Source organism: Haliotis cracherodii, unplaced genomic scaffold (assembly GCF_022045235.1).
Source record: "Haliotis cracherodii isolate W230 unplaced genomic scaffold, xgHalCrac1.p SCAF_16, whole genome shotgun sequence".
In the NCBI taxonomy this organism is placed as follows: Eukaryota; Metazoa; Mollusca; class Gastropoda; order Lepetellida; family Haliotidae; genus Haliotis; species Haliotis cracherodii.
Window position 1 is genome coordinate 31,510,897 of NW_027266271.1, and position 24,482 is coordinate 31,535,378.

Consider the following 24,482-nt stretch of genomic DNA (forward strand, 5'->3'; position numbering starts at 1 on the left):
CGAGTGATGATGGCCGAATTTGTGCCAATGAGACTTGATCTTTTGGCAGTGTTACTTGTTAAATTCCATTCCTATAACTTCCTAAATTCGAAAATGCTTTTATGTAGTGTATGTCAAACAAATAAATTATTCAACCCTCCTCAATGTCAAATGCCTGTTAATTCTCGAACCAAATCTAAAACGATCGCGACAATGTTTTGTTAATCATTCAATCCAACAGGATACATACAACAAATAACCAGAACTAAAGTTTAGATGTGTGTGACATCACACACAAATTGTTTGCGTTAATATACAATGCTTACCGTGTTTTTCCGATCTTGTAGAATTCCAAATTTCCGTTTGTCCAACAACACGTTTTCGCAGCGATGCTGTGGACTGTTTTCTCCCTCTTCGTCTGGAAATATGAAGAGAATTTACAAACATAAGCAACAGGTAAAGTACTGCTGGCAACCATTAAGAGTTTTGAAAACATTGTACTCACACTAGCAATACCGTGATGATGACGAAGAACAGAATTATCACAGCAGCGGTTGCACATCCCACAATGGTAAGGATGGATACGGGTAAGGACACGGGTAAGGATTCCTGACCTGAATAACAAAACATATTATTGGGTAGATATGATTGATTTAAGGCCTCAGTAAAGCTTTCGAAACGTTGTATGGTTGACATTTGACGCACCAGTTACAAGTATAATGTCTGAATTTACGCCATATGTTCCCTGTTGTTTTAGGTCAACAATTGACTTGCCTTTGCATGCGTTTGTGACGGATGCTGTTGGTGGGGCGGGATGCGCTAGCCTTTGCGCGATCACCTGGTATCATCACTGTTTGATAGTGATTCATGAACACATGTTCTTGATATAATCGTACAATAGACTGATTTTACCAGAGATTTGTGACTGTAGAAAGAGTTTCCTCTCCATTTATTAAAGTAAATGTGAATTGTAGCTATTTTAATGAACGAGTCAAAGTCTACAATATTACAAGTATAAAGCGTCAAATTCCAGTCAGCTCATGGTGACTGACTCTACCCGACAACGGGCGCATTCGTCTCAGCTGTGGTGTCTTGTCAGATGATATTAACTAAAAATCCGAAACAAAAATGAAAACGGAGACTCTTATCTTGATTTCCCTGATTAACGAATGAAATCGTGGCATATCTGTTGGCAGCACAAAGTAGATACATATCCATTCATTATCATCTGCTCATCATTTAAGATGTATTTGTATTTTTTGTTAAAGCATAAAAGATGTGTCAGCATTACAAGATTGACAATGATTGTACATAGCGCTGTTATTGTTCTATGCAAGTGGACCCTGCTGTGGCACAAATGGAATGTTACGTTGTCCAACGGCAGATTCTAAGAGACCTGTCTGAATAATTTGACAATATTTTTCTGAGTTAATGTTATCCCCAACAAGGATACCTATCATAGTGATACCACCACACACTGCCAGACGGGGTGAAAGCTTCGGAACCATTTCACAGGTTCCCCTCCTCTGGACCATCTTTTCCAAGATGTCTGTACATCTAGAACACTGACTCATCTACACAAATCACATTATCTAAAATTGCAAGGATTTTACCAGTGCATCCGGCCAGGCAACCATATATGCATCATTTATTGGAGGGATTTGCCGTTATTTCCAATAGCTAATGTCGTGTTATTCTTATGCCTCTCCTCCCAATTCCAAACCAAGGTGTTGGGCAGACAACATTGGATGAGAGCGGACAAGTCGATCAACACGTCGTCTGTTTTTGGCGTATAAATACATGCACTGATCTCAGCTGACACAATGCATCGATGCCCGAGCCAATCTGCTTTAGATTATGGTACACAATGGAGAGGAATGCCGGCCAGGCTATGCATCTAACGTGTAGTTTTGTACTCATTTGTGTAGAGATAATATGGAAAGATTCGTTTTTCAAATTCTGAAATGTTCGAGGATAATATACTATAAACTCTGAAATATACTGATTGTTCATGGTTGAAGGTATACCGGGGTAAGATTTGAATTTGAAACTATGACACCCAACAAGTTTGAAATGTTGTACATTTGTGCCAAAAAAGCACATCTGTGCATGCAATGAAGTATTTGACGTGCAGATGCATTAAATGTTATTACGAACACATACCTTGTGTACAGTCATCGCCCGTCCAACCAGCGAGACATCCAGTGTCACATGACCCACTGTGGCAGTCACATGATGAGTTGATGCCAGCGCACTTCCTCTCCACACATGTTTTGTTACAGTCGACACCATAGTGGCCGGCGTTGCATTCTGACATAAAGTGGATAAACGTTCCGTTTTTAAGTAAAGAAGACACAAAATAATCGCCTTAAAAAGTAAGGCAATAACTGATTTGTTTCCTGATGGATATTTCAGATGTGCAGAACAGTAAATAATGACATTTTAAGAAAAGGTGACGTGATAAGGTGACGAAGTTGGCGGGGGATATAGAAACGGGCTCCGTCCGTCCGTCCGTGCGTACGCCCGTACATCCGTCCGTCACGTTTCGTTTCCGGTGCATAACTCAATAACCATTCAATATTTTTTCATGCAACTCGTCGGGTCTGTCAAGTACAAATTGAACTGTCGCCTTTTGCTATTTAGAAATTTTAGAAATCTAAATTTTTGACGTTTCCATGGCAGCAAGATGGACTTCCAAACTCTTCTTTTTTCACAATTTCAATGACAATTTCCACGTCGGTTTAAAAAAGTTAGGGTTTGTTTAGATTTAATTATGTTATAAAGTCTGCAACAGGCCTAGGGCGGGGGATATAGCCACGTTAGTAGCAAAATCTTGTTTGGCATTCATTTGCATGCCATCACAGTCGTACAGAAAGTGAACAGTGAAAACATGACACGACTGACGGAATCCCAATGCAACAACGCCATCGGCAGATTGCAAACAGGAGAATTATCTTCAGCTGTAGCCTGGTTTTACAACGTAGCACCAAGCACCACCATAACAAAACTGACTGTGGAACCGTTATCAGACACGCGGGACCTTCCAATTCCAGTTGACCAGCAACAATCACAGAACTTCCGACACTTGGCACAAGCACTGCAGGCAGAGTGGGTGAACATTCCAAAGGCCACAATTCGGGATTTGATCGCTTCCATTGGACGACGATGTCAGTCAAGTTTGGACCCTAAAGGTGTCCATACAAGTATTGAGAACAGATGACCTTCACTTTGAAAGTCTACTGTTACATGTGTGCCCTAGTGTAACACTATTGTGGCCAGAGGCTGTGTTGACAGGTGGGCTTATTGTGATCATCAGAAGAAACGTTACTGGCTTATGGTAAAAGGAAAGGAGGCACCCTCCATGCTTTCTTGTATTTACTGACCAGGTGATGGTCATTGATCGGACAGTGGCTGACCAAGAGTTACCAGTTTATTGTAACGGGAACTTGTTTTGACCCCCTAAAGATTTGATTGAGCTTATCGGCTAAAAAACCCCTATATAAACAGCACCGTCAGTGAAGTCGGCAGAGGAGGGCACTGAACAGGACCAGACCGACATAGCACTCCAGAAGAAACGGCATAAGAACACAAGCCAATGGCCAACAGCTAACAGTCGACTCATCGCTCAGAAGGCCAGCACACTGGGACAAACTCTAGTCACACTTGGTCACGCCTGAAACTGCCCATAGCCTCTCTCACTGTCTCTGCCACACCCTTGCTAACCGTTAGTAGTACCAGCGTATAGACAGTCCTTATTATTAAAGCTGCTGAAAGCAGAGACCGTTTTGTCTGTTGTGCTACACTAGGTCACTGAAAATGATGTGTACATTTTGTACAATCGATTACCGTCTGTTGATTACTTATGATGTATAAAAGGGTGGTTGCTGAGCATTTTCCTGTTTGAATATATGAAATCTACATGATATTAAATTTATTTAACGTTCAACATTGTTGCCCCTCAAAGTTTACATTGAATAACATGTGACCGGCCATATCGCCAATATTCAAAATATGTCATAAAGAAAATGTCATGATTCGTTATGCAATGTCCAATTTGCTATTATCTATACACCTGTCAAAATGCTTTACAAGTGTAGAATATTGGCAACACACACACAGATAACTAGGTCACAGTACACCTGACAGTAAGACCACCTCACCTGTATCACACTTCTGTCCCTGCCACCCTGGTCTAGAGTGTCGAGGACACACACCACTGACAGGGTCCCACAACACCTGACAGTAAGACCTCCTCACCTGTATCACACCTGTCTCCCTGCCACCCTGGTCTACAGTGTCGAGGACACACCACTGACAGGGTCCCACAACACCTGACAGTAAGACCTCCTCACCTGTATCACACCTGTCTCCCTGCCACCCTGGTCTACAGTGTCGAGGACACACCACTGACAGGGTCCCACAACACCTGACAGTAAGACCTCCTCACCTGTATCACACCTGTCTCCCTGCCACCCTGGTCTACAGTCTCCAGGACACACACCACTGACTGGAACACACTACACCTGGCAGTAAGACCTCCTCACCTGCATCACACCTGTCTCCCTGCCACCCTGGTCTACAGTCTCCAGGACACACATCACTGACTGGAACACACTACACCTGACAGTAAGACCTCCTCACCTGTATCACACCTGTCTCCCTGCCACCCTGGTCTACAGTCTCCAGGACACGTGCCGTTGACTGGGTCACAGGAGCTGTTCAGACAGTGGCATAATTCGTCGCAGAAATTGCCATATGTCCCATGGCTGCACACTGCGCATACAAAAAGTCAGGAATCACACATGTCATATTCAAGCGAAACATCGTTAATTCAAGTGTTGTTCTTGAGCGCAAGACAGGGTAACAACAAGTACCATCTTTAAAAGTCTTTTGGTATGACGCGGCTGGGGATTCAACCCCCGACCTACCGCTCTCCGGGCAGACGCTCAGTCAATAGACCACAGAGGTGGTCAGAAGACGTGCGGTGTTTGAGTATATTAATACTATTCTAATGTATTCTAACTGTATGTACGATTCAATAACAAGACAAAACTCCTGAATCACACAAAAACTACTCAGTCATGATACTGCCTTGAACATTAATAACGTAAAACGTCAACGCCAAAGAATAACCAAACTGATTGCAGTAGGCATAAAAGGCAGAAGAGCGGTGAAAATAATATGAACGGATCAGGTGTCTGTTTGTTGCTTGGGACGGCGAATTGTAAACAAATCAGACAATGAATTGATAGATCAGAAAGTCCAGTGACATGAAAGCGCATTTGCTTAACTCATTGTACTTAAACTAAAGTTTTGAGGCATTTTGTAAATATTTTACAGTGGCTATTTCATACACTGGTCTTCTCTGTGCATTTGCAAAACCAGATCAGTGGTAGGGTCATGACACTTTGTTTCCCTTCTATGACATCATATTTCTTCGAACTAAAATTACAACAAATATTTTTATTTGGAGAATTTCTTCTTGAAATATAAGTCCTCAAATTAATCAAGGTTTATTGAGGTACATAAGGCGTCGTAATCTTTATGGACACATACAATGATATTCAATATAGAATTAAGCTGTAATGGTTCTTTGGATTATTCAATTTAATACTTTATTTATAAGTTTGTTTGGGCTGGACAACTTCCAAATAATATCCAACCTTTTCCACAGAAAAGATCATGGCAGGAAGTTAACAAACCATGTTACTATAGCTTAACTTTTGCACGAATTGAATGAAACACCACATGAATATATTATTTGTAGATGCATTGTCAAATAAGATGGCGGGTTATCAGTTGGGAAGATAAGTAAAATATAATAGTACTCATACATCGCCTTGACAATCCAAATTTAGTTCGTCAGAGAGGCTTAACATTAGATAATGTGTGATGTTATATTAAAATCAGACCGGCTATTCCCTGTAGTCAACATACCGTATATTTCCACTTCACAGATGTTGAGCGTGTTACCCTCTCCAGTCGCCCTCCCCGGGTTCCTGATGGTGAGGTATCTGCCCCTGCCGTCACACACCAGGTCGATCACTGAGTTGTAGATAGTGGCAGGGAAGGTGTAGCACAGTGTCCCGTCAGTGGAGTTGTCATTACTCAGGTGTATGCTGCAGTTAGCTATCCTGTCTAAAACTGAAAGTTAAATCGTCATGATACACTCATATTAAATTTACAGGAGAGAAAGTTATGATAACAAATGTGGAAATTATACCTTAATCTGCACGGATTTTCCAGTTACTACTAAAGTATTGCTGCCTCCTTAGGATAACACAAAAAAAGCATGTATATCAAGTCAAACAAAAATAAATAACCATTTATAGCAAACATACCTTACATAAAATTCTTAACATTTACCCAAATCAATATATACAGGAGCAAAATGATAAGTTCAGTCTTGTTTATTGACCAAGTACAAGTAACGAGGGACAATAACGAATCCAATTATAGATTTGACGTGTGCATAAGAACAGCACAGGTGACCAGAGCATGTCACGCAGGGATTGTCTCAACATTCCTATGAAACACAATGACACGTTTTCTGAATCAGACTGTGAACAGTCTGATAGATTCACAATTACTTGATCGATATTACTCCTCTGATTGGCGATACTGTTCCGTAAATAGCAAATACATGTCTTTCACCAATTTTCCATACACGACTGTCAAATTAAGCTTGTACCAACAATTTAGCTTCTAATATTTTAAATGAGGCATTTTTTCCAGCAACACTTTTTTTAACAATTCGCACAGATCGGCTCTCTTATACTCTATTATACTGATTCGCAATATTCCACTCAAGTACAGGGTGCCCGTGATCAGCCGCCATCTTGTCTGTTTGAAAAACAGGTGGCGTTTCGTTATATCTTTTCATATAAAACTGGTTTTGTATGCTTGTCACGTCAAGCAAGTTTTGCATTTCAGTTTTTAATACTGTCGCATTCCTATCGACGATTGTCCTCATTTTCCCCAAGGTAAGAACAAGTACTGCTATGGTTAATGATGTTTTTGTTTCATTAATTGTGCCCTGTATTTCATTTCGTATTTCTACCACTGTTGGCGGAACCGTCCTTACATATAGTTTGTGTACAGCTCTGCGAATAGCTGACTTATCAATAAACTTACGTTTCTTCCTCTTCCTCTGTCTTTAGTACTGATGAGATAGGCCCTAAATCTACAGCGACGGGTACTGTTATATAAAGCAATCGTACGTTGATCGTAACTCCATACCTTAGAAGTACGGTCTTCTTTGTTTTGTGCATTTCTTTTCCTTTGTGCTGCAGTGTATTCAAAACCTTAAAAAATATATTTTGCTTTTGTTGATTTATACAGTCAGTTTAAGAGGCATTTTCCTCGGCAATGGCTGACAACAGATAGGGCTGTGAGGATGGGTTCAAAGTGGTGGCTTCAGGAATGATGCGAATCGGTCGTATTCCATATGTTACATCTAAAAATAATGTCTAGCAATGTCATCATCCCAAGGCAAGGGTGTTAACTGATTGTAAAAGTCCAGTTTCCACCCTTGCCAAACTAGACTAGAATTTAGAGGCTCGATCGTAGCACGACCTATGACTAATATGAGTTATGGCCCTTATATGTCACTCCCACTGACCAATTCCACCTCTCATGTTGCTTGCATTTGCTTCAAACAAAAAGGCGGCCCCCAGTCTAAACAATCAAATCTTAAGTGCATCAAATCGCTTGAGCACCTCGATTAAAATAATGAAAAGATCTGGAAAATATCTGTTGACGCCACGTTGACGGTGCACATGTTTTGCAAATCCTGCAATCGACTGAAATCTGCAGGGCAGTCGTCGTGTTGTTTAAGAACCGGATGCTAACTTCGTTCGTGACTTGGATTGTACTGTGCAGACTGAGCTTCACCACATATATTACATTTAAGAAAATTTTCATTGCACTCATCATAATTGTGCTTCCCCAACACTCAGCACAAACATGATGAGTGCTCCTCCACTTATAAGAGACCTGCCCGAAGGACTGACATTTGAAACAGCACAGAGCAGGAGAAATATACATCCGGATTGTAAATCTTTGGAAAATAATAAAAACATTATCTGGTAAAGACTGACCAGAAAATGTGCGCAGAACAGATTAGTCCATGAGTCATACGCACATGGACTAATCTGTTGCTTTACAATAAAAAGGACAAAACCCTTTCCATATTCATAAGTCGATGTGTCTTTGAGTCACTCTCACATAGTGATGATACAAGGTGTTTGCGAAAAGGCAAGCGGATGCTGCCCCATCAGTGGCACTCACTACAAACACATACAATGGAAAATCAATTATTCACCTTATTAAATGGGAACACACGGCAAAAGCCAAAACAGAGATATGGATCGAACATCAGTTTTGTTTCTGATGCATCGAATTTGGAAATGTCCTCCACATGTCTACCGTAAAACCTTTGGAAATCTTTACTGAGACTTTGATTGTTGTAACCTTGATAAAACAAGTTCTGAGCAAGAGTTGTATGACCCTTGGAAATCTTGGTAGAAAGAGTATGCCCGATTGTATCTCAGAAGATGTGAAATGTAAACTCCAAAGGCTGGAGCTGCTGCAATATTGCTCGACATGAAGGGAAGTTGACTGTTGGAAAGTTGAAGTCATCCCTCTTGTCAAACAGTTTTGTGGAGAGTGTTTTGTCACACAGAATCTTTATGCAGAGATCTGAATACAAAACGGATGAGGCGGTCTCACTGGTCTCCATTTCTAGTTCAGCGGGTACATCAGTGGAAGGGAATTGGCCATCTGATGGTTATTGAATGATTTCAGATCACCGCTATACAGTGATTCTGTTAGCACTTTCAAGCAATTCAGTAAGGGTCTTCCTCAGCGACGCAGGATTTAATCAGCAATATACTCGTCCTTTTTAATGAATGAAGTAATGATATTTCGGATGTTCAATTTTCATGGATACCTGCTCACGTTGGACTGCATGTAAATGAGAAACCTGATAAATTGGTAAAAGCTGATGTGAAAAGAATGACTTAATCTCGTTTTCTCCTGCAGACTTAGGCACCGTCAGTAATATTCATGCCGAACAAAATGGCAACAGAGATGGGCATCGTCCTTAAAAGGATGCCATATCTATGGCATCTAGCCTTTCATTAATAAATTACATATATCTCTAAATAATTGGAGTGAAGACTTTCTCTTTATCAGACTTTGTCTCGGGCAATTGGTCTTGGTGTGTATGTCAATAATTTTATTAACAACGTTTCTGCAAATTGTTCACTTCATAATCTACTTGACAATATGGTTAATTATTTACTCCAAATTATTGATTTATATGTAGATCAACGTAAGGTAATTATGGAGGCTCTTAATGCTCTCAATATTGACCCCATATTTGCAGGACTGTTATGCTGTAGGAATAGAGTTCGCCATGAAGTTCAGAATGTAAATCTCGAAGCCTGAACACCTAAAAAACTTTCAAAGATTAATCAATCCCATAAAGTCCAGAAGCATTAGGTATTACCTGGATAAAAAGAGTAGAAAGCTGAATTTTTTTGGAAACCACAGAAATTCATACTGATGCCCCTAGAACAAGGTTTCCAAGATGGCCACCATTATTTGTTAAAAGCGTGTGAAATTTTGTAGTTTTACATTCATGATAGCATGCAATATATCAAATCAAAGCTCTTTTTATAAGTTTCCCAACAAAACTTTATTTATAATTTTTTATAAGCATTTGAAGAATGATTTAACAAGGTTTTTTGTGGAATATCCAGTAATAATAAGGTTGGGTAATGTTAAAAACGATCTATGAAAGAAACAAAGGTATTTCAGAATTTGCAATACTGTATTCAAACTGGTAAACAGTAGAACTGATCCCTTGTTTCAATACATCTTGTAGAGCCGGAGGAATATTAGGTCCCTGGGAATTATGTCCAGTGTCAGTTTATTGTTCATGAGCTGCTGCAGAGTAGGTAACAGTTATGTTCACTTGGAACAGCATGTGTACAGTGTGAAACACTATTATGAAATAGTAGAATCAGCACGTCATCGAAGTGAAACAGAAGTTTAACCATTAACATCATTTTGTATCTCTGTGACAGGGGCATTTTTACAATTGTAATCCTGTGCATAGGAAAGTGCACTCCAGTCGCTTTGTCAATGCATCACTTAAGCATCTCATTCTTGCAGGCACACAAGGTCATCTTCAGGACTTTCTGAGGAGCAACAGATCAGTTAGTTCCATTGGGAACAAGCTGGGAACAAGCTGTCCCTCTCTGTGGTGCCACGCCCACTCTGCTGGTGAGAGTTCACTTCTGTGCCATTGTTGTACAGCATGGTATGCGCTATGACTATGGAATTTGGCAGCTACTGATGTTGAGAGAGGGATTCCAGCCTGAATCCAGATGAATATAAGGATGCTCGATGAATGGATTTGAAGTCCATCTTGTAGGGATATGTGTCCATTGTATCCATTGCAGTTGATGGTGTCAACCAGTCCACATCTGCAGTGCTTTGCTCTTATAACACACCTGTGGGTGGGAACCCATTTGATATAACTAGCCATGGTATCAAACATGGTGATGACCTTAGGTCAGATTGTGACGGCCTACTTTCCTGGTTGCAAGTCATTGATAAGTTGCTTGTGCTTCAGTCGAATGATCACCTACATGTACATCTGTGTTGAACGTTATGGTTTTTCAGAGTGTAAACTCCCTGATGCCACATCGACATATATGTCCTCTTCAAGCCTCACTTCGAAGTCAAATAAAATCCAAAAATACACCACGCACACTAGATCTAATATACTTGAAAGCCAAATTACTGAAAGTTACCTCTGAAAATTAGGTACATTACAAATCTCGCCATTTTTGACACATTACTAAATCACCATATTTTTGAATTCTAAATATAAGATATTTACTTCAAGAATTGAATTTCAAAAGAATCATATTAGAGATCACGAGTATCTTATAATCAAATCACTAATCATATTTCTGAATCGTCGCCGATAAGTCGTTTAGAATGTTTTGAAAAATACGCAAAGACGAACGCCGAAGTGTACATTCCGCCATATACGATAATGTTTACAAAATCACGTTTCACATATGCCGGTTATGAGACGACTATAAGATCACGTATATTTCAAACTCAGCTGCAATACATGCATCCCTAAATTCCTCATACATTTTAGAATCAAATGACAAATGATCTTTGTCACCAATGCAAAGTATCTAGATTAGATATAGAATCGAACACTTGATATGTAAACAAAGCAAAATTCAATTTTTATACAGTGTATAACAACACTATGGTCCTGAAACACACAGTGGTCACACACATGTCCGTAAGTGGCATTCAAAAGTGTTTCGTGTACATCCATTAGAGTTGGATCCACCCCACTGAGACACATTGGTGTTTGTAGCAATTTGGACATGATGGCTGCTGTTGATAGCAGATGAGCGCGGAGTGCACGAGCATTTATATGGATTACAGTGTTTGGGCAAAGACAGTTCAAATCTTGATAGACTTGAATCTTGCTGTGGCGTTGTTTTTCCTGGATCTCTAGCAAATTGACCCGAGGAAGCAGCTGTCATGACTCTTTGGGTAGATCGCAGGAAGGAGTCTGGAGTGTGCTCGGGGCATGACTTTACCGTAGGTCTCCAGAACCAAATCAGCTTTTTATTATTTTTCATCCAGGTAGTTGTTTTTGTTGTTGTCTAATTCTTTTGGCCTAATAGCTGAACATAGACTTACTACAGTCGTAACACTAATATGTACAACAGCACCTCTGTTCCGTATGTTGACAATATTATACGCAGTAGCCTAATCCATTCCTAATGCCTTTGCTGTTCTCTCAGATACTAGATCAAAACCGATAAGCGGTTTCAGCGCCTCTATTCCAAATCCAAGTTATTTAAGAGTTTGAAAAGATGTTCAGTTCTGAATGGAACACGTCTGTCCATACCCATCTTGTCCTTTTCAGAACGTTGTATACGTCATCAAGTTTGAAATACGCTGCTGAGAGGATACACATATAAACACGTTTTACAGAGCATGATGATAAAGAATGTATGTAATGTTAATTATTCTTTATCAAAGAGATGCCGCTTTTATTATGTTTACAAACTAGAGGTGAGGTGATATTAGATTTAACGTCGCGTCCAAGATTATTGCCCTTATATAGCGACGTGCATGCACATTTGTGTGTGCTTGTGTGGCTGCTTGTACTAGTCCGGACAAATGCTGATTTTTAGTGCTAACCCACTGAGATGTTAGGCCCTCAATGCCCAGCGCCAGACAGGGTAACAACAAGTACCTTTTTCATGTCTTTAGGTATGATGCGGCCGGGGATCTCCGGGTGGACGCTCTACCACTAGACGTTTACAGACCATACCCTATAGTCGGTTTCAGTTACTGAAAAGGTCACTGAATTCGACAAATCATCACCAAAGCAGGTATTTACCAAGGTGTACCGGAAAGCACTGCAACGTTTTACAACTGATAGCTTTTTTTTAGAGATAGGTAGTTGCAGTGCCCTGACCGTTTAATTTCTGAACGGGGCATGGGGGAAAACGATTTTATTACGTTTCCGGTAATACTTTAGAATTCATTTAGGAAGTGATTGTATACATTTATCGTTTTGTTCATCAAATTAATACTCTAAAAAGCTAACAGAATTGCAGCCTATCCTCATAAATGTACTGTCATAGTATAACATAAAAACATGAATAATCAAAATGCGCCATATCCACAACTGACCAGGTGGCCAGGTAAGTGTAAAACGTCGACACCAGTCTCCATTATCCGCCGAAACAGATTCCACTGAGCGTAAAAGTTGCGGTGCAAATTATATGAAAATCAGTGATGACTCCAGGTGTCCGCGATAAGGGAAACTCGGGATTACGCCTCAGCAAGGCAATAAACTGTCAGGCGGAGACGCCTATTTATAATTTGATAGAGAACATGAGAGTAATGAAATGCGTACCCTCCCTGTTGACATGGGTGTTAACGCGGACGCGGACTTCGGAGGAAGTGCATGACTAATTATTTTGTGTATGTGATGTTGTTCCCTGTACATACGTCCTGCATCTAAACTAACTGTTGTAGCTATTGTACATGTGATATATTTGTTAACAGAACAGAATGCACGCAAGTGAATGTTATCACTCCAGCGTGTGATTCTGCGTAAACATCAGGGCTGTAATCGTATCGCGTCAGTTCTCTGTATATAACGCTTCAAATAGCTGCTCAGGAACAGCACGGATAGTATTACAAACACACCATAAGATAACAACTATTTGCTTGTCATCAGTTAACAATAAATAAATGCTCATTCCCTAGTATCTATGCAATATCATATTCGGGACGTTCACACGAACACGTAGATATGACTATGACTAAAATGCTATGCTTATTTCATGGAAATTGACTACAACTGAAATGTTACGCCTTATTCGAGGAGGGTTTAACATTTGTCATGAACAACATAGCGTTTATTTACTGACTGTATGATTCCATCGATTCCAATATAACGTTTATCTCATTTCTTATTGAGAATTGTACAAACAAGCTAACTTTAAATGAATTAACAAACATATTTTCTGAACTTAAATTCTCACCAAACAAAACATATACAGTTTATAGTGAATATGGGGCGGTGGTGAAATAGATCGCACTTCACGCCGAAGACCCGGGTTCGATCCCCCACATTGGCAAAATGTGTTAAGCCCTTTTCTGGTGTCCCCCACCGTGATATTGCTGGAGTATTGCTAAAACCATACTCACTCATTATAGTGAATACACTGCAAGGTAAAGTGTCAGCCATATTCTTAACCATTAATCATTATACACTTTGTTACACAGATAAAATAGTTGAACTCGCACAATGTTGTGTGACTGTAGCCCGGCCAACTGACACACGCCGTCATGTCATACCCAAAAGTTCGAGCCCCACTGCGGCATATGTTTCATTACAGGTCATGACGAGGGACAGATAACATCCAGTACGAAGCTCGAAATTGTACATTTGAGGTTTTGTTAAAAATTCATAAATATTCATGCACGAGATGGAGTTTTGACCCAGCTATGTCTCTTCGTGGAGGATGTTTTAGTATTGGTCTGACGCATCAACGTTTTAGAGCACAATTTGTTAATTAAACAGTTCCAAGAAGTAATAAAAACATGTGACGTCAATGAATAAAAGAATATTATAAAGATATCACTTTGACTAAGACTATAGACACGGATCTTTTTTATGTATTTCACAGATACAAATCTAACATAAACATGCAACGTACGTTGATCCCTGTGGTAGACTGTAACATGATGTATCCTGTACTGCCGTCCCAGGTCCACCTTCCACATACTCGGGGAGTTGGCAGCAGAGTGGAAGCAGGAGCCGCCATTCACGTCCTGGTTCCTGTTGCCGTCCACAGCCTTGTCTGAAGTCCAGTTATTAAGTGCTCCAGATGTAGAGGTGGCTGTCTTGTTGAAGGCCACGTTCTCTGCAAGTAGGACATATCGATAATCATTACTCAAACTCAATCGCCCACGTGAAGTGCTGGTAGATTATGTAAGGTCCAATCAACATTTATTGTATCCCTTTTTTCATAGAATGTTTCAAGAAAATATTTGTGAAACTGAAACATATATAAAATGCAATAGCGAATACTTGTCATACTTGTTTTAAATACTATACTCAACAACAAAAGTTCTTGTGACACCAATATTTTAGTGTATTTTTTAAACAAGTAAAGTTTGGTTTTCAATACTGTAGTACATGTATAGAATCAAATCACAAAAACGCAACTGCTACAGAAAAGCATGCATTCCATGCAAAAGTTGACTTTTATGCAAGCCTCATGCATTTCACTACCCAAGAATGGCTATAAAAACATGTTCGTTAACGGGATTCCATATGCATTGTTTAGCATCGTGCTGACAACCACTCAGAAAAACAACAAAACTACGCAATTATTCAACATTACGAAATGCCACGCCTGTCCGAAAATGAGCGTCTGCGAGCCATTGGTATGCTTGAAGCAGGATCGAGTCAACGTGATGTTGCAAGACAATTTAACGTCCACAGAAACACCATTTGGTGTTTATGGCAACGTTGGCAACAGACGAATGTAGTCAGAGACCATCTTCTGAGTGGCAGGCCACGAGTAACCAATAATCGACAAGACAACTGGATTCGAACAACACACCTACGAAATCGATTCCAGCCAGCAACAGTGACTACAAAAAGCATCCCTGGCCTTCGACGAATATCTTCACAAACCGTATGTTGCCGCCTCAGATGTGCATGGATTGTCGCCAGAAGACCCGCCAGACGTCCCATTTTTACAGGAAACCACCGTCAAGCACGTCTACAGTGGTGCAGACACTGTCTATGCTGGACGATCATGCAGTGGGGACAAGTTCTATTCACTAACGAGTCACGAGTATGGTATGGGGTGGGATTACAGCAAGACAGAGGACCCGTTTGATAGTGGTAGAGGGAAATCTCAATGGACAGATCATCGGCCCTGTTGTTCTACTGTTTTTGCGTCGTCATGGCCCAGGCATTGCCTTTCAACATGACAACGCCCGGCCTCATATTGCTCGACTTGTTCAGGATTCTCTACAACAAAACAAGGTGAATGTCATCCCCGGGCCGGCTCGCTCCCCTCGCTATCTCACCAGTATTGTGTTATCGCTGTTTCGGTGAAACTTAATATGATAGCAAACCTACTTGTGAACAGGGGCGGTCAGGGGTTGCCTAGTGGGTAAGCGTTTGTTCGTCACGCCGAAGATCCGTGTTCGATTCCCCTGATGTCTACTACGTGTGAAGCCCCATGATATTGCTCGATTATTTCTAAAAGAAGCGTAAAGCCATACACGCTCACTCACTGCTTGTGAATAGTTATCATTCCATTATAAAGGTTGATTTACTTAACATAGACTCCAACGTGTCATTAACACTTTGTACAAGTGTGAGGAAATAATGTCGGGAGTCCCAAATGATCTTTGTTGAAATTGTCCTCTTAAACGAATTAAGCAGTTATCGTACGGTCTAACCTACCATGGATTGATATTCTATAATTCTGAAGTGTCCTAAGACCTGATGTAAAAATTATTAATGTTCAAACGCTGGCTACGTGATTTCACCATTTTCAATTAATACGTAAGAGATTTTTATGAGGATAAAAACTCCCCAGTAAACAATCGAGTTTATGTCAGTTACCACACATTTGGTTATGTGTACACTGGGGAGCAAAAGAACAATACCACGATATATACAAAGGTATTGACAAAAAATAGTCAAGACTATTTTTCCAAATGTAGTGTTTGAAATGAGGTTATAGCTAAAACAGACAGCAGCGATACATAGCTAATAGTTGTAATGGTAGCGAAAATATTGGACCCAAGGGGACAACAAGGACATAGAGGTATGTTGTCAGTTTGCAGTAAATGTAAACACCATCCGGTTCAAATTACAGTCACTCGGAACGGGATGAATTTTAATAATCAGTTATTTTGCGTATGTAAAGACAGAACGCCAGAACACAACGTCTTGCAGAGAGCATTAGACGTCGTATTACGCCATTCGTATTCGGTGCTGCTCTAACTTGAACGCCTGTATGTCACGTATGTTTGCCAGAGGTTTAGGTGTTCAATTGGCGAGATGGCAATAAGGCAAGCCGGCCAAAGCTAGACGTTGGAGGATGATACGCGCTTTATGTGGTCATGCGTTGGATTCTATTGGTGAAGGTAGGTAGAAGTTGTTGTAAAACCTCGTGCGATTAGGGTTCAACGCACGAAGAACGAGTATGGAAGGTTGGTAGTTGAAACCCGGCCGTGTTATACTGGTTGTATAACTCGACATTGAAACGATTAAACCAGGACTGGTCGGTTCGGAGTCAGTATTCTGTGTCTGAGCGGGGTATTCGTGTTAACTTGTATCTCAATGGACTAGCACTATCAAACCGGCATTAGCATGGATTAGTACAAGCACACAAACACATGTCTCTATACAGGTGAAATCATATAAAACGAGACGTCAAACACCATTTTATCGCACCTTTTCCTGACGACATATTATCATTACTGGCGATTGTTGAATGAGTGTATCCAAAGTGTCGTGTGACGGTGTCATGTGTGACTCCCAACTGCAACATGCCAGGGAACCCTTATCTCTGTCCTGCCAGTAAGCGTGGCATGTTACTGTCGATTATTGGAGTCCTTGGCGCCTTTTTGTACTCATATGCGTCCTGTAATCATGCTGCACGTACATTTCCTCCAATTTAAGCTCAACCAGTCAATTTACAGTGAACAAAGGCAGGGAATTCAGATGCATTCGTGTCTGGACCATTTCTTTGATTGGGATTACATGGTTTGGAAACATTGTATCGTGTTCGTATCCAAATTCTAAAAAAGGATTGTGGCGTAGCAGAAGAACGTAAAACATGACAAAGTTTAATATTTGTTCTACTTCTCACTATATCATCTCCAAGTTTAAGAAGCAATACACATTACTGCAATACACATATTGATACTGTGTTTTACGTTGGCCGAGAAGTAACTACGTCACTCTCACCTATCCACCTATTATTTGAGTCAACACACCCACCAACTCAAGAAATGAACATCCCATATTCGTCCATGTCATAAATAAAATAATTATCAATTTACAGTTTCGATCATATCTTTACAGGAAACTAGGTCCGAGAATGGACCGCAAAGAGCCTGGTGGTTTCATGAGCTTTTCGAGAAGACTTTGAGTTGCCATATAATTTTGCACCACCATTTATGAATTCATAATCAACAAGTACACAACGATTTAAACTATGGCCAAACAGAAAATACTTTGAATGGTGTGGTCTTACGTATCCTCTCCGGGCGACATAGAGAATACCACACTCATTCTCGTTTGATACCATCTTTACAAAACGAGTGGACTTTCTAAGCTATCTGACCGAGCGAAAGCCAGATACCATAGAAAGTTCACGAGTTTTGTAAAAATGGTATCTAACGAGAATGAGTGTGGTATTATTTTATTACCCACCATAAATATGTATGTAAGTGTAAATACATAACAACTTTTGTTCGTTGACAGACCAAAATGAAAACGGTTGCAAAATCAGGTTGTTCATGAATATTGATATATGCCCAAATATGGGCATTGTTGACATTCCTATGCATGCGCATTACCAACACGCGCCTGCAGCTGTGTTTGCAAACATAACAGCACCTACGCTGAAGATCCTATTGGAAGAATTTCTTCAACTTATGAGAATTCCAGCGCCATGTTGTTAGTACGCAGGACACCAATAAGACAAATTGAAAATTCACATTCGCGTCGCGCTTTGAATATCGGACCAACAGTCGGTCACTCGCACTGCCGGGGTCCCGTCTGTGCATTCAAAATGGTTCGGTTTCCTTGATCTATCAGCTGAATTTATATCATGTCCGTACCATTTGGGAAGAGGGAAATAAGAGTGTTCGCCAAAGACATTTATGTTTACTGTACCACCCTATGTGAAGACGTGAAAATCAACACGCTCAAGTATGCTTGCAAGTCAGTCACAGCTTCGAACGAAAGGCAAGGTCACCACCGGAATAAGAAAAGACAACCGTGATCTACTCAGCGTTTTACGCTAGAGATAGGGAATGTTATTGTTCACCTTTGGGATATTTTGGGCAACATAATCAGAAATCAAACACACTTCTACGGAGTTTTCGAATGATTTGTATCGAAAAAGTTCACTTTGAGTGATCTGGTTGTGCAGTCGTAAACAAACAACTCCCGAAACAGTGCCACAAAATACGCTTTGAAGAGGACACTGATGGCACAACTGGATTATCCCAAGTAAGTCTTGATATCTGTCAAGATAGTTTAAACTGGCTTCATTTCACCACGCTTATCCTTTTACGTTAAATCAAATTGTAAGTTGCGAAAGTAGTCGGGTGCGTCACGCTCATTGGGACCCTCGATCTATTGAACGGTAGTCGTACATTGTAAATGGATATATGACTCGATTATAATTATAATGTCTGTGGAAGCTCAATGCATAACTTATATAGGATGCAAACCGAATTTGATGCGTCTGACTTTCTTGTTTGGTATAATAAAGTGTTCGTAATATCTCTCGCTCACATGAGATTGTTTCAGTTCTGCCTTGTAGTTGCAAAATGAATGACGTCTCGCGATATTTTATGAATGAAAATAGTAGTCCCGGTGTGACAGAGGTCCCTCTTATCCATTGAAAACGAATAAAACAAGGTCAAACTTGTACGACGTACGGATTTAGTATCTTACCACCTGTACCTTCACCACGTGGGTAATAAAAGTGTTTATGCTACGTCTACCATATTTTTTTGAGGGAACAGAGACTGAAAATGTCAGTTAATAACTCTATTCTACTAATTATATATATTATATTTAATAAACATGTATCTGTTATTGCCATTAACTTTAAAAAGTAATTATAATAAATGAGATCCCTTGTGATAAAGAGGTCATTCATCCCTTGCGAAGGAGAAATCAACAAAGTCAAGAAAATAAAAGCGACATAACCCTTCACATATTCATACGAAATCTCGATTGTACAACAGGTGTTCGCGAAAAGGTGAGCGTATCCTATCCAACCGGTGACACCCGTCACAAACACATGCATGGCAAGTCAAATGTTCACCTAAACAAAATAGGAAATTGCATCGGACATCATTTTTGTCATTGATGCATCAAATTCGGAAATGTCATGTCTCCAATAAAACGTTTTGAAAGCTTTACTGAGGCCTTGAATGTTTAACCTTGATCAAACAACATTTGGGGAAGACTAGTACATGTATGACGCTCTTGAAATCTTGGTAGAAAGAGTATGTCGATTGTATCTCAAAATTTTATAAATTAAATGTAAACACCAAAAGCTTGAGCTGCAGGAATATTGCTTGACATAAAGGGAACGAAATACGATTACTTGCCTCTTTGGCAAATGCCGTTCCTCCCATACCTCCACTGTAGTGCACAGGCCCCAGGACATTCTCCTGTGGTGGAGTTACACACGGCCCCTCCTTCACAGTGACAGGAATAGCTACAGGAGTCTCCGAACTGTCCTTGAGTGGAGGTACCTGGTGAGAAAATATAATACTGCTTTTGAGGCGTACTAGTAAAAACGAAATGTTGTCATACAAGTAGAATAACAACCCATTCATATTTTGAATGACACTTGCGCTGGGGATGCTACACCCTTGTTTTCTTAAGTGATATATATTATCATACACTATGTCAGGCAATGTTGAACTGTGACACTGATGAGTGTAAAGGTTATTGTACACATGTTACTGTCAAATCACAATGCATGAGTTTCGTGTAGAAATCCATTGGATTGTTTAGTAGGGTTTGTTTGTTTGATTGATTGTTTGTTTGTTGGTTTGTCTGTTTGTTTAATTAATGTTTAACGCCTCACACAGCAATATTCCAGCTATATGACGGCGGACTGTAAATAATCGAGTCTGGACCAGACAATCCAGTGACTGACGTCATGAACATCGATCCATGAAACTGGAATGTCATGACATGCATCAACTAAGTCAGCGAGCGAGACCACTCGATCCCGTTAGTCGCCTCTAACGACAAACATGGTTTGCTAGATTGTTGGGTGTGATCATGTGGTACTTTTCTTAGCTTAGGCACTACAGCGCATGTATATTTCATTCAAATTTCACGGAAAGGCACATTTTGCTTATCGGGGGCAATACATCCACCCATCCCATACACCCTAGAGATCAAATGTCTCCACACGCCCCTTTTAAAGTTGTAACCACCCAAACCTCAATAGTCGGAGAGTCGTGTGATATGGAGGACCCAGTGTGCCAAGAATCCCCAGAGGGTCTATGTAATAAATGTACGTATGGTATCATTATAAGTTGTCAACCGATCTCGAGGGTGTTCGGTGTGAGGTTAGGGGTACATAGGCTCCCACACTGGGTACAGTACACCATATGCCCGGTTGGCAACGAATAATTCACATAGACATTCATTCACAGACCCGTAGTATGTGGCCGAAGTTTCTCAGAGCAAAACGTTTGATTCAGCCATTTTGATAAAAACATTTTGATGTATAAAGAGCTCATATTCACCGTATGAAAAAAACACCCAACTTCATAGTTGAACATACTCACTCAGTGTAAGACACACACAGCAAGCTACTCCCAGTACTGCACAACACAACCCACGGGAGGCCGCCATGTTGGGTTAAAGAGGATGTAAATCACCCCAAACTTTTTTATATCAAACTGAAAATGTTGATGATTGCTGGGCTTTTGTCCCTTTCCGGCGGGGACAACACTGAGGATACTACAATATGTATACGAGTCATGTTGTGTAACGTCGCTGATACGCATCACATTTATCAATACCACATAATAGTTCAAAGAAATTTGTTATATGTTTACTAAGAACTGTCTGTGAAGTATCTGAAAGAACACGGCTCGATACACAACAGGTCAATTTTCAGATACGCGGTATGGATCCTCGTGCGTAATCACACCTTTCTGAAATCTATATTTTGGTGAAAATGTTTACAATGTTCCATACATGGGACACAACTACGACATCAACTACTTTATATGTCGTGATACTTTTCAAAGTGAGTGAGTGAGTATGGTTTTACGCCGCTTTTAGCAATATTCCAGCAATATTAGGACAGGGGACACCAGAAATGGGCTCCACACATTGTACCCATGTCGGAAATCGAACCCAGGTCTTCGGCGTGGCGAGCGAACGCTTTCACCACTAGGCTACCAGACCGTCCAAATTTTCAAAGAAGCCTTGTAGGTGTTGAGTTGGTGAAATGTCATCGCATCACATCACATCTCTACAGCGTTTATGATGCTCCAGATTCCATTTACCAAGTGAATGCTCATGCCGCAAAAAAAACTATTATCACTCCAGTCAATGGGCCAGTGTGCATTCTCAGCTCCCTGGGGAATATACAATCGAAGCTGCCCGTAAAGGTTAACAGTCGCAATACCATTTTATCCATCTGTGTGGAGCTCGCAATGTATAGCTGTGTATAGCTCATTGTAAAACAAGCTTTTGTACTGAGTGAACAATGTTAACATCGCTATTGACAGTTTTCAGTTTAATTAATAAATCAATCGGTTCATAAACAACACGACTGCCGTGCAGATTTCGGTCGATTGCAGGATTTGCAAAGTATGTGCACCGTCAACTTGGCGTTAACAGATATTTTCCAAATTTTTTTAATGTTTTTATCAAGGTGCTGAAGTGATTTGATGCACCTTTTGAGGTAAGACTCGTTTTTTTAAACAGTTAGATCTTCTTTGCTGGAAGCAAATGCAAGCGATATGTGAGGTGGAATCTGATTGGTCAATAGGAGTGACATATATTGGCCATTACTTGTAATAGACACTGGTGGCGCTATGATCGAGCCACTTAACTGAAAAAAGTTCGGCAAGGGTGGAAACGGGACTTTTGTAGCCAGTTAACTCCCTTGCCTAGGGAAGATGCTGCAATTAGAACAATAAGACAATCAGGTGAATCACAGATAGAAACCGAGCAGAATCCCTGTGCGAATGTATCTAAAATAGTCATGAAATGACTGTGTAGCCGTTATACGAAAGAGGAAACTAGCTACCGCCACTGACAAGAGAGAATCATGCACGTGATGCACATTCAACAAGTGACAACAGATGATATTGTGTCAAAGGGTATTTTGCATTGAAAATGCCTGATATGATTGTGACCTCTCATATACATCTAATGCAAAGTATGCATTGAAAGGTTGCAATGGAGAAAATCGGCCTCATATATCAGTGACCAGACACAATAGCCATTTTGTATCAAGTGGAACAGGAAAACGTTATGACAGATATGTACACAGATCAACAATAGCAATACATGCTTCATAATTGTGAATAACACATAGAATATTATCTACATTGATACATGTAGCTTACATTCACACGACAAATGTCTGCTACTTCAAAATCATGAGGGGAGATGGCGGCTGGACATGGGTGGCCAAGTCGTCTGAGGCTCCGCAAATCCCTGAAGAGTTGCCTCCCTTGGGCACGCCAGAAACATATGATCGTGGGTTCGATTCCCGGTTCGCCCCGACCATATCCGTGCTTGTGGATTTCACTAAAGTGGTTTACGTCTCAGACCTGCATCACTTCAGGCTCCCCTCACACATTAAGCTGACGTGATATTACTTAAAATATGTTCAAAGCGGCATTAAACTCAAACTCACTCACTCAAAATCGTACCCGTATCAAGGCTACAAGATTCTGATCAATACCTAAGTAAATGAGGATCCTCAAGGTCAAAGAGGACACTACTAAATGTAAAAGCACTTATATAACAGTAGTTCAATACCACTAACATCTTAGTTACATCTTGCAAGAAGACTGTCTTTGGAATAAACATATCGAGGAAATTGTGAAGAAAGTGTGCCCTATGATACATTGTTTTAAATACCGTTTATGGCGAAAAACTCTTGAGACTATGTACAACCCAATTATCTTACAAACCATTTATCGTTGTAGTAATATATGGAATAAGTATACCATAGATCAGGGACAAATACTAGAAAAAAATTCACCTGGATGTTTTAAGAACAATTTGCGGGGTTCCAAGAGGCACCAGTCATGAAAAAATATATGTCGAAACAAAGGCGAAATATTTTTAAAATTATGCTCTACTATAACTATGGTACATGAATTAACTCCCGAGAATCTTTCTTTTCCACTTTGAGTAATTACTCGATAAGGAATAGTTTCAACTTACAAGTAATTAAATGCAGAACTGAAAACTGTGCAAATTCATTTATTCCCTCTAACGCGAACTTATGGAACGATTTATCGTCATATGTGAGCAACGCAGGTTTCATGGGATCTTTTAAACCAATCAATAATAAACTCGATGATTACACACAGCATTTTGACTTGGACTATGTCAAATCTATCACCCGTGACTCAGATTTGGATGTATAGACATGAATGCCCAAAGTGTGAAGACACATCTCTGAAGACCATTCTTGTTCCTGTGGTTCGATATGCGAGGGCACAGCTCATTGTGTCTTCTTATGTCCAAATTATAGTACTATAAGAAAAAACTAATGCTTCTGTACCATGGGATATAACCTCAGTTCCGTACTCTAGGGGCAATTTCTAAGAAACCGCAAACGGTTTTGGCATCTGTTCATGAATATTTTTAACAAGGGCTAAAATTGATCACTCTACAGTTTATACAGCTTATTACTCGCATCCGACAACCTCAATCATATCTACAGGTATTATCTATACAAGTTTTTTATACCTTTACCGTATTTAAGTTTTAGATTATATGTGTTATTGGAGCGGTATTTATGTAAGTCGAACTACTTGTTTACCAATCTAGTCCGTGCACAATTTACGGAAATGAATATGTTTCAACCAAGGAGGAAGATGGTGATGGGGTCAGCAGCTTCATCATCCCTCAAACCGCTGTATTCAGTAAACCA

General features: G+C 40.2%; 1 protein-coding gene across 1 annotated transcript in view; it reads right to left on the reverse strand.

Annotated features, from left to right (window-relative positions):
- Window positions 1-24,482, reverse strand: part of LOC139463702 (receptor-type tyrosine-protein phosphatase epsilon-like) — a 41,601-nt gene that overhangs the window by 13,526 nt on the left and 3,593 nt on the right. The window contains exons 2-8 of the mRNA XM_071244958.1: window positions 19,939-20,085; window positions 14,268-14,474; window positions 5,917-6,123; window positions 4,621-4,752; window positions 2,143-2,289; window positions 485-593; window positions 306-397 (exon numbers count right to left, since the gene is read on the reverse strand). Coding sequence (XP_071101059.1) covers window positions 306-397; window positions 485-593; window positions 2,143-2,289; window positions 4,621-4,752; window positions 5,917-6,123; window positions 14,268-14,474; window positions 19,939-20,085 — 1,041 coding nt within the window. The remainder of the gene's footprint in view (window positions 1-305; window positions 398-484; window positions 594-2,142; window positions 2,290-4,620; window positions 4,753-5,916; window positions 6,124-14,267; window positions 14,475-19,938; window positions 20,086-24,482) is intronic.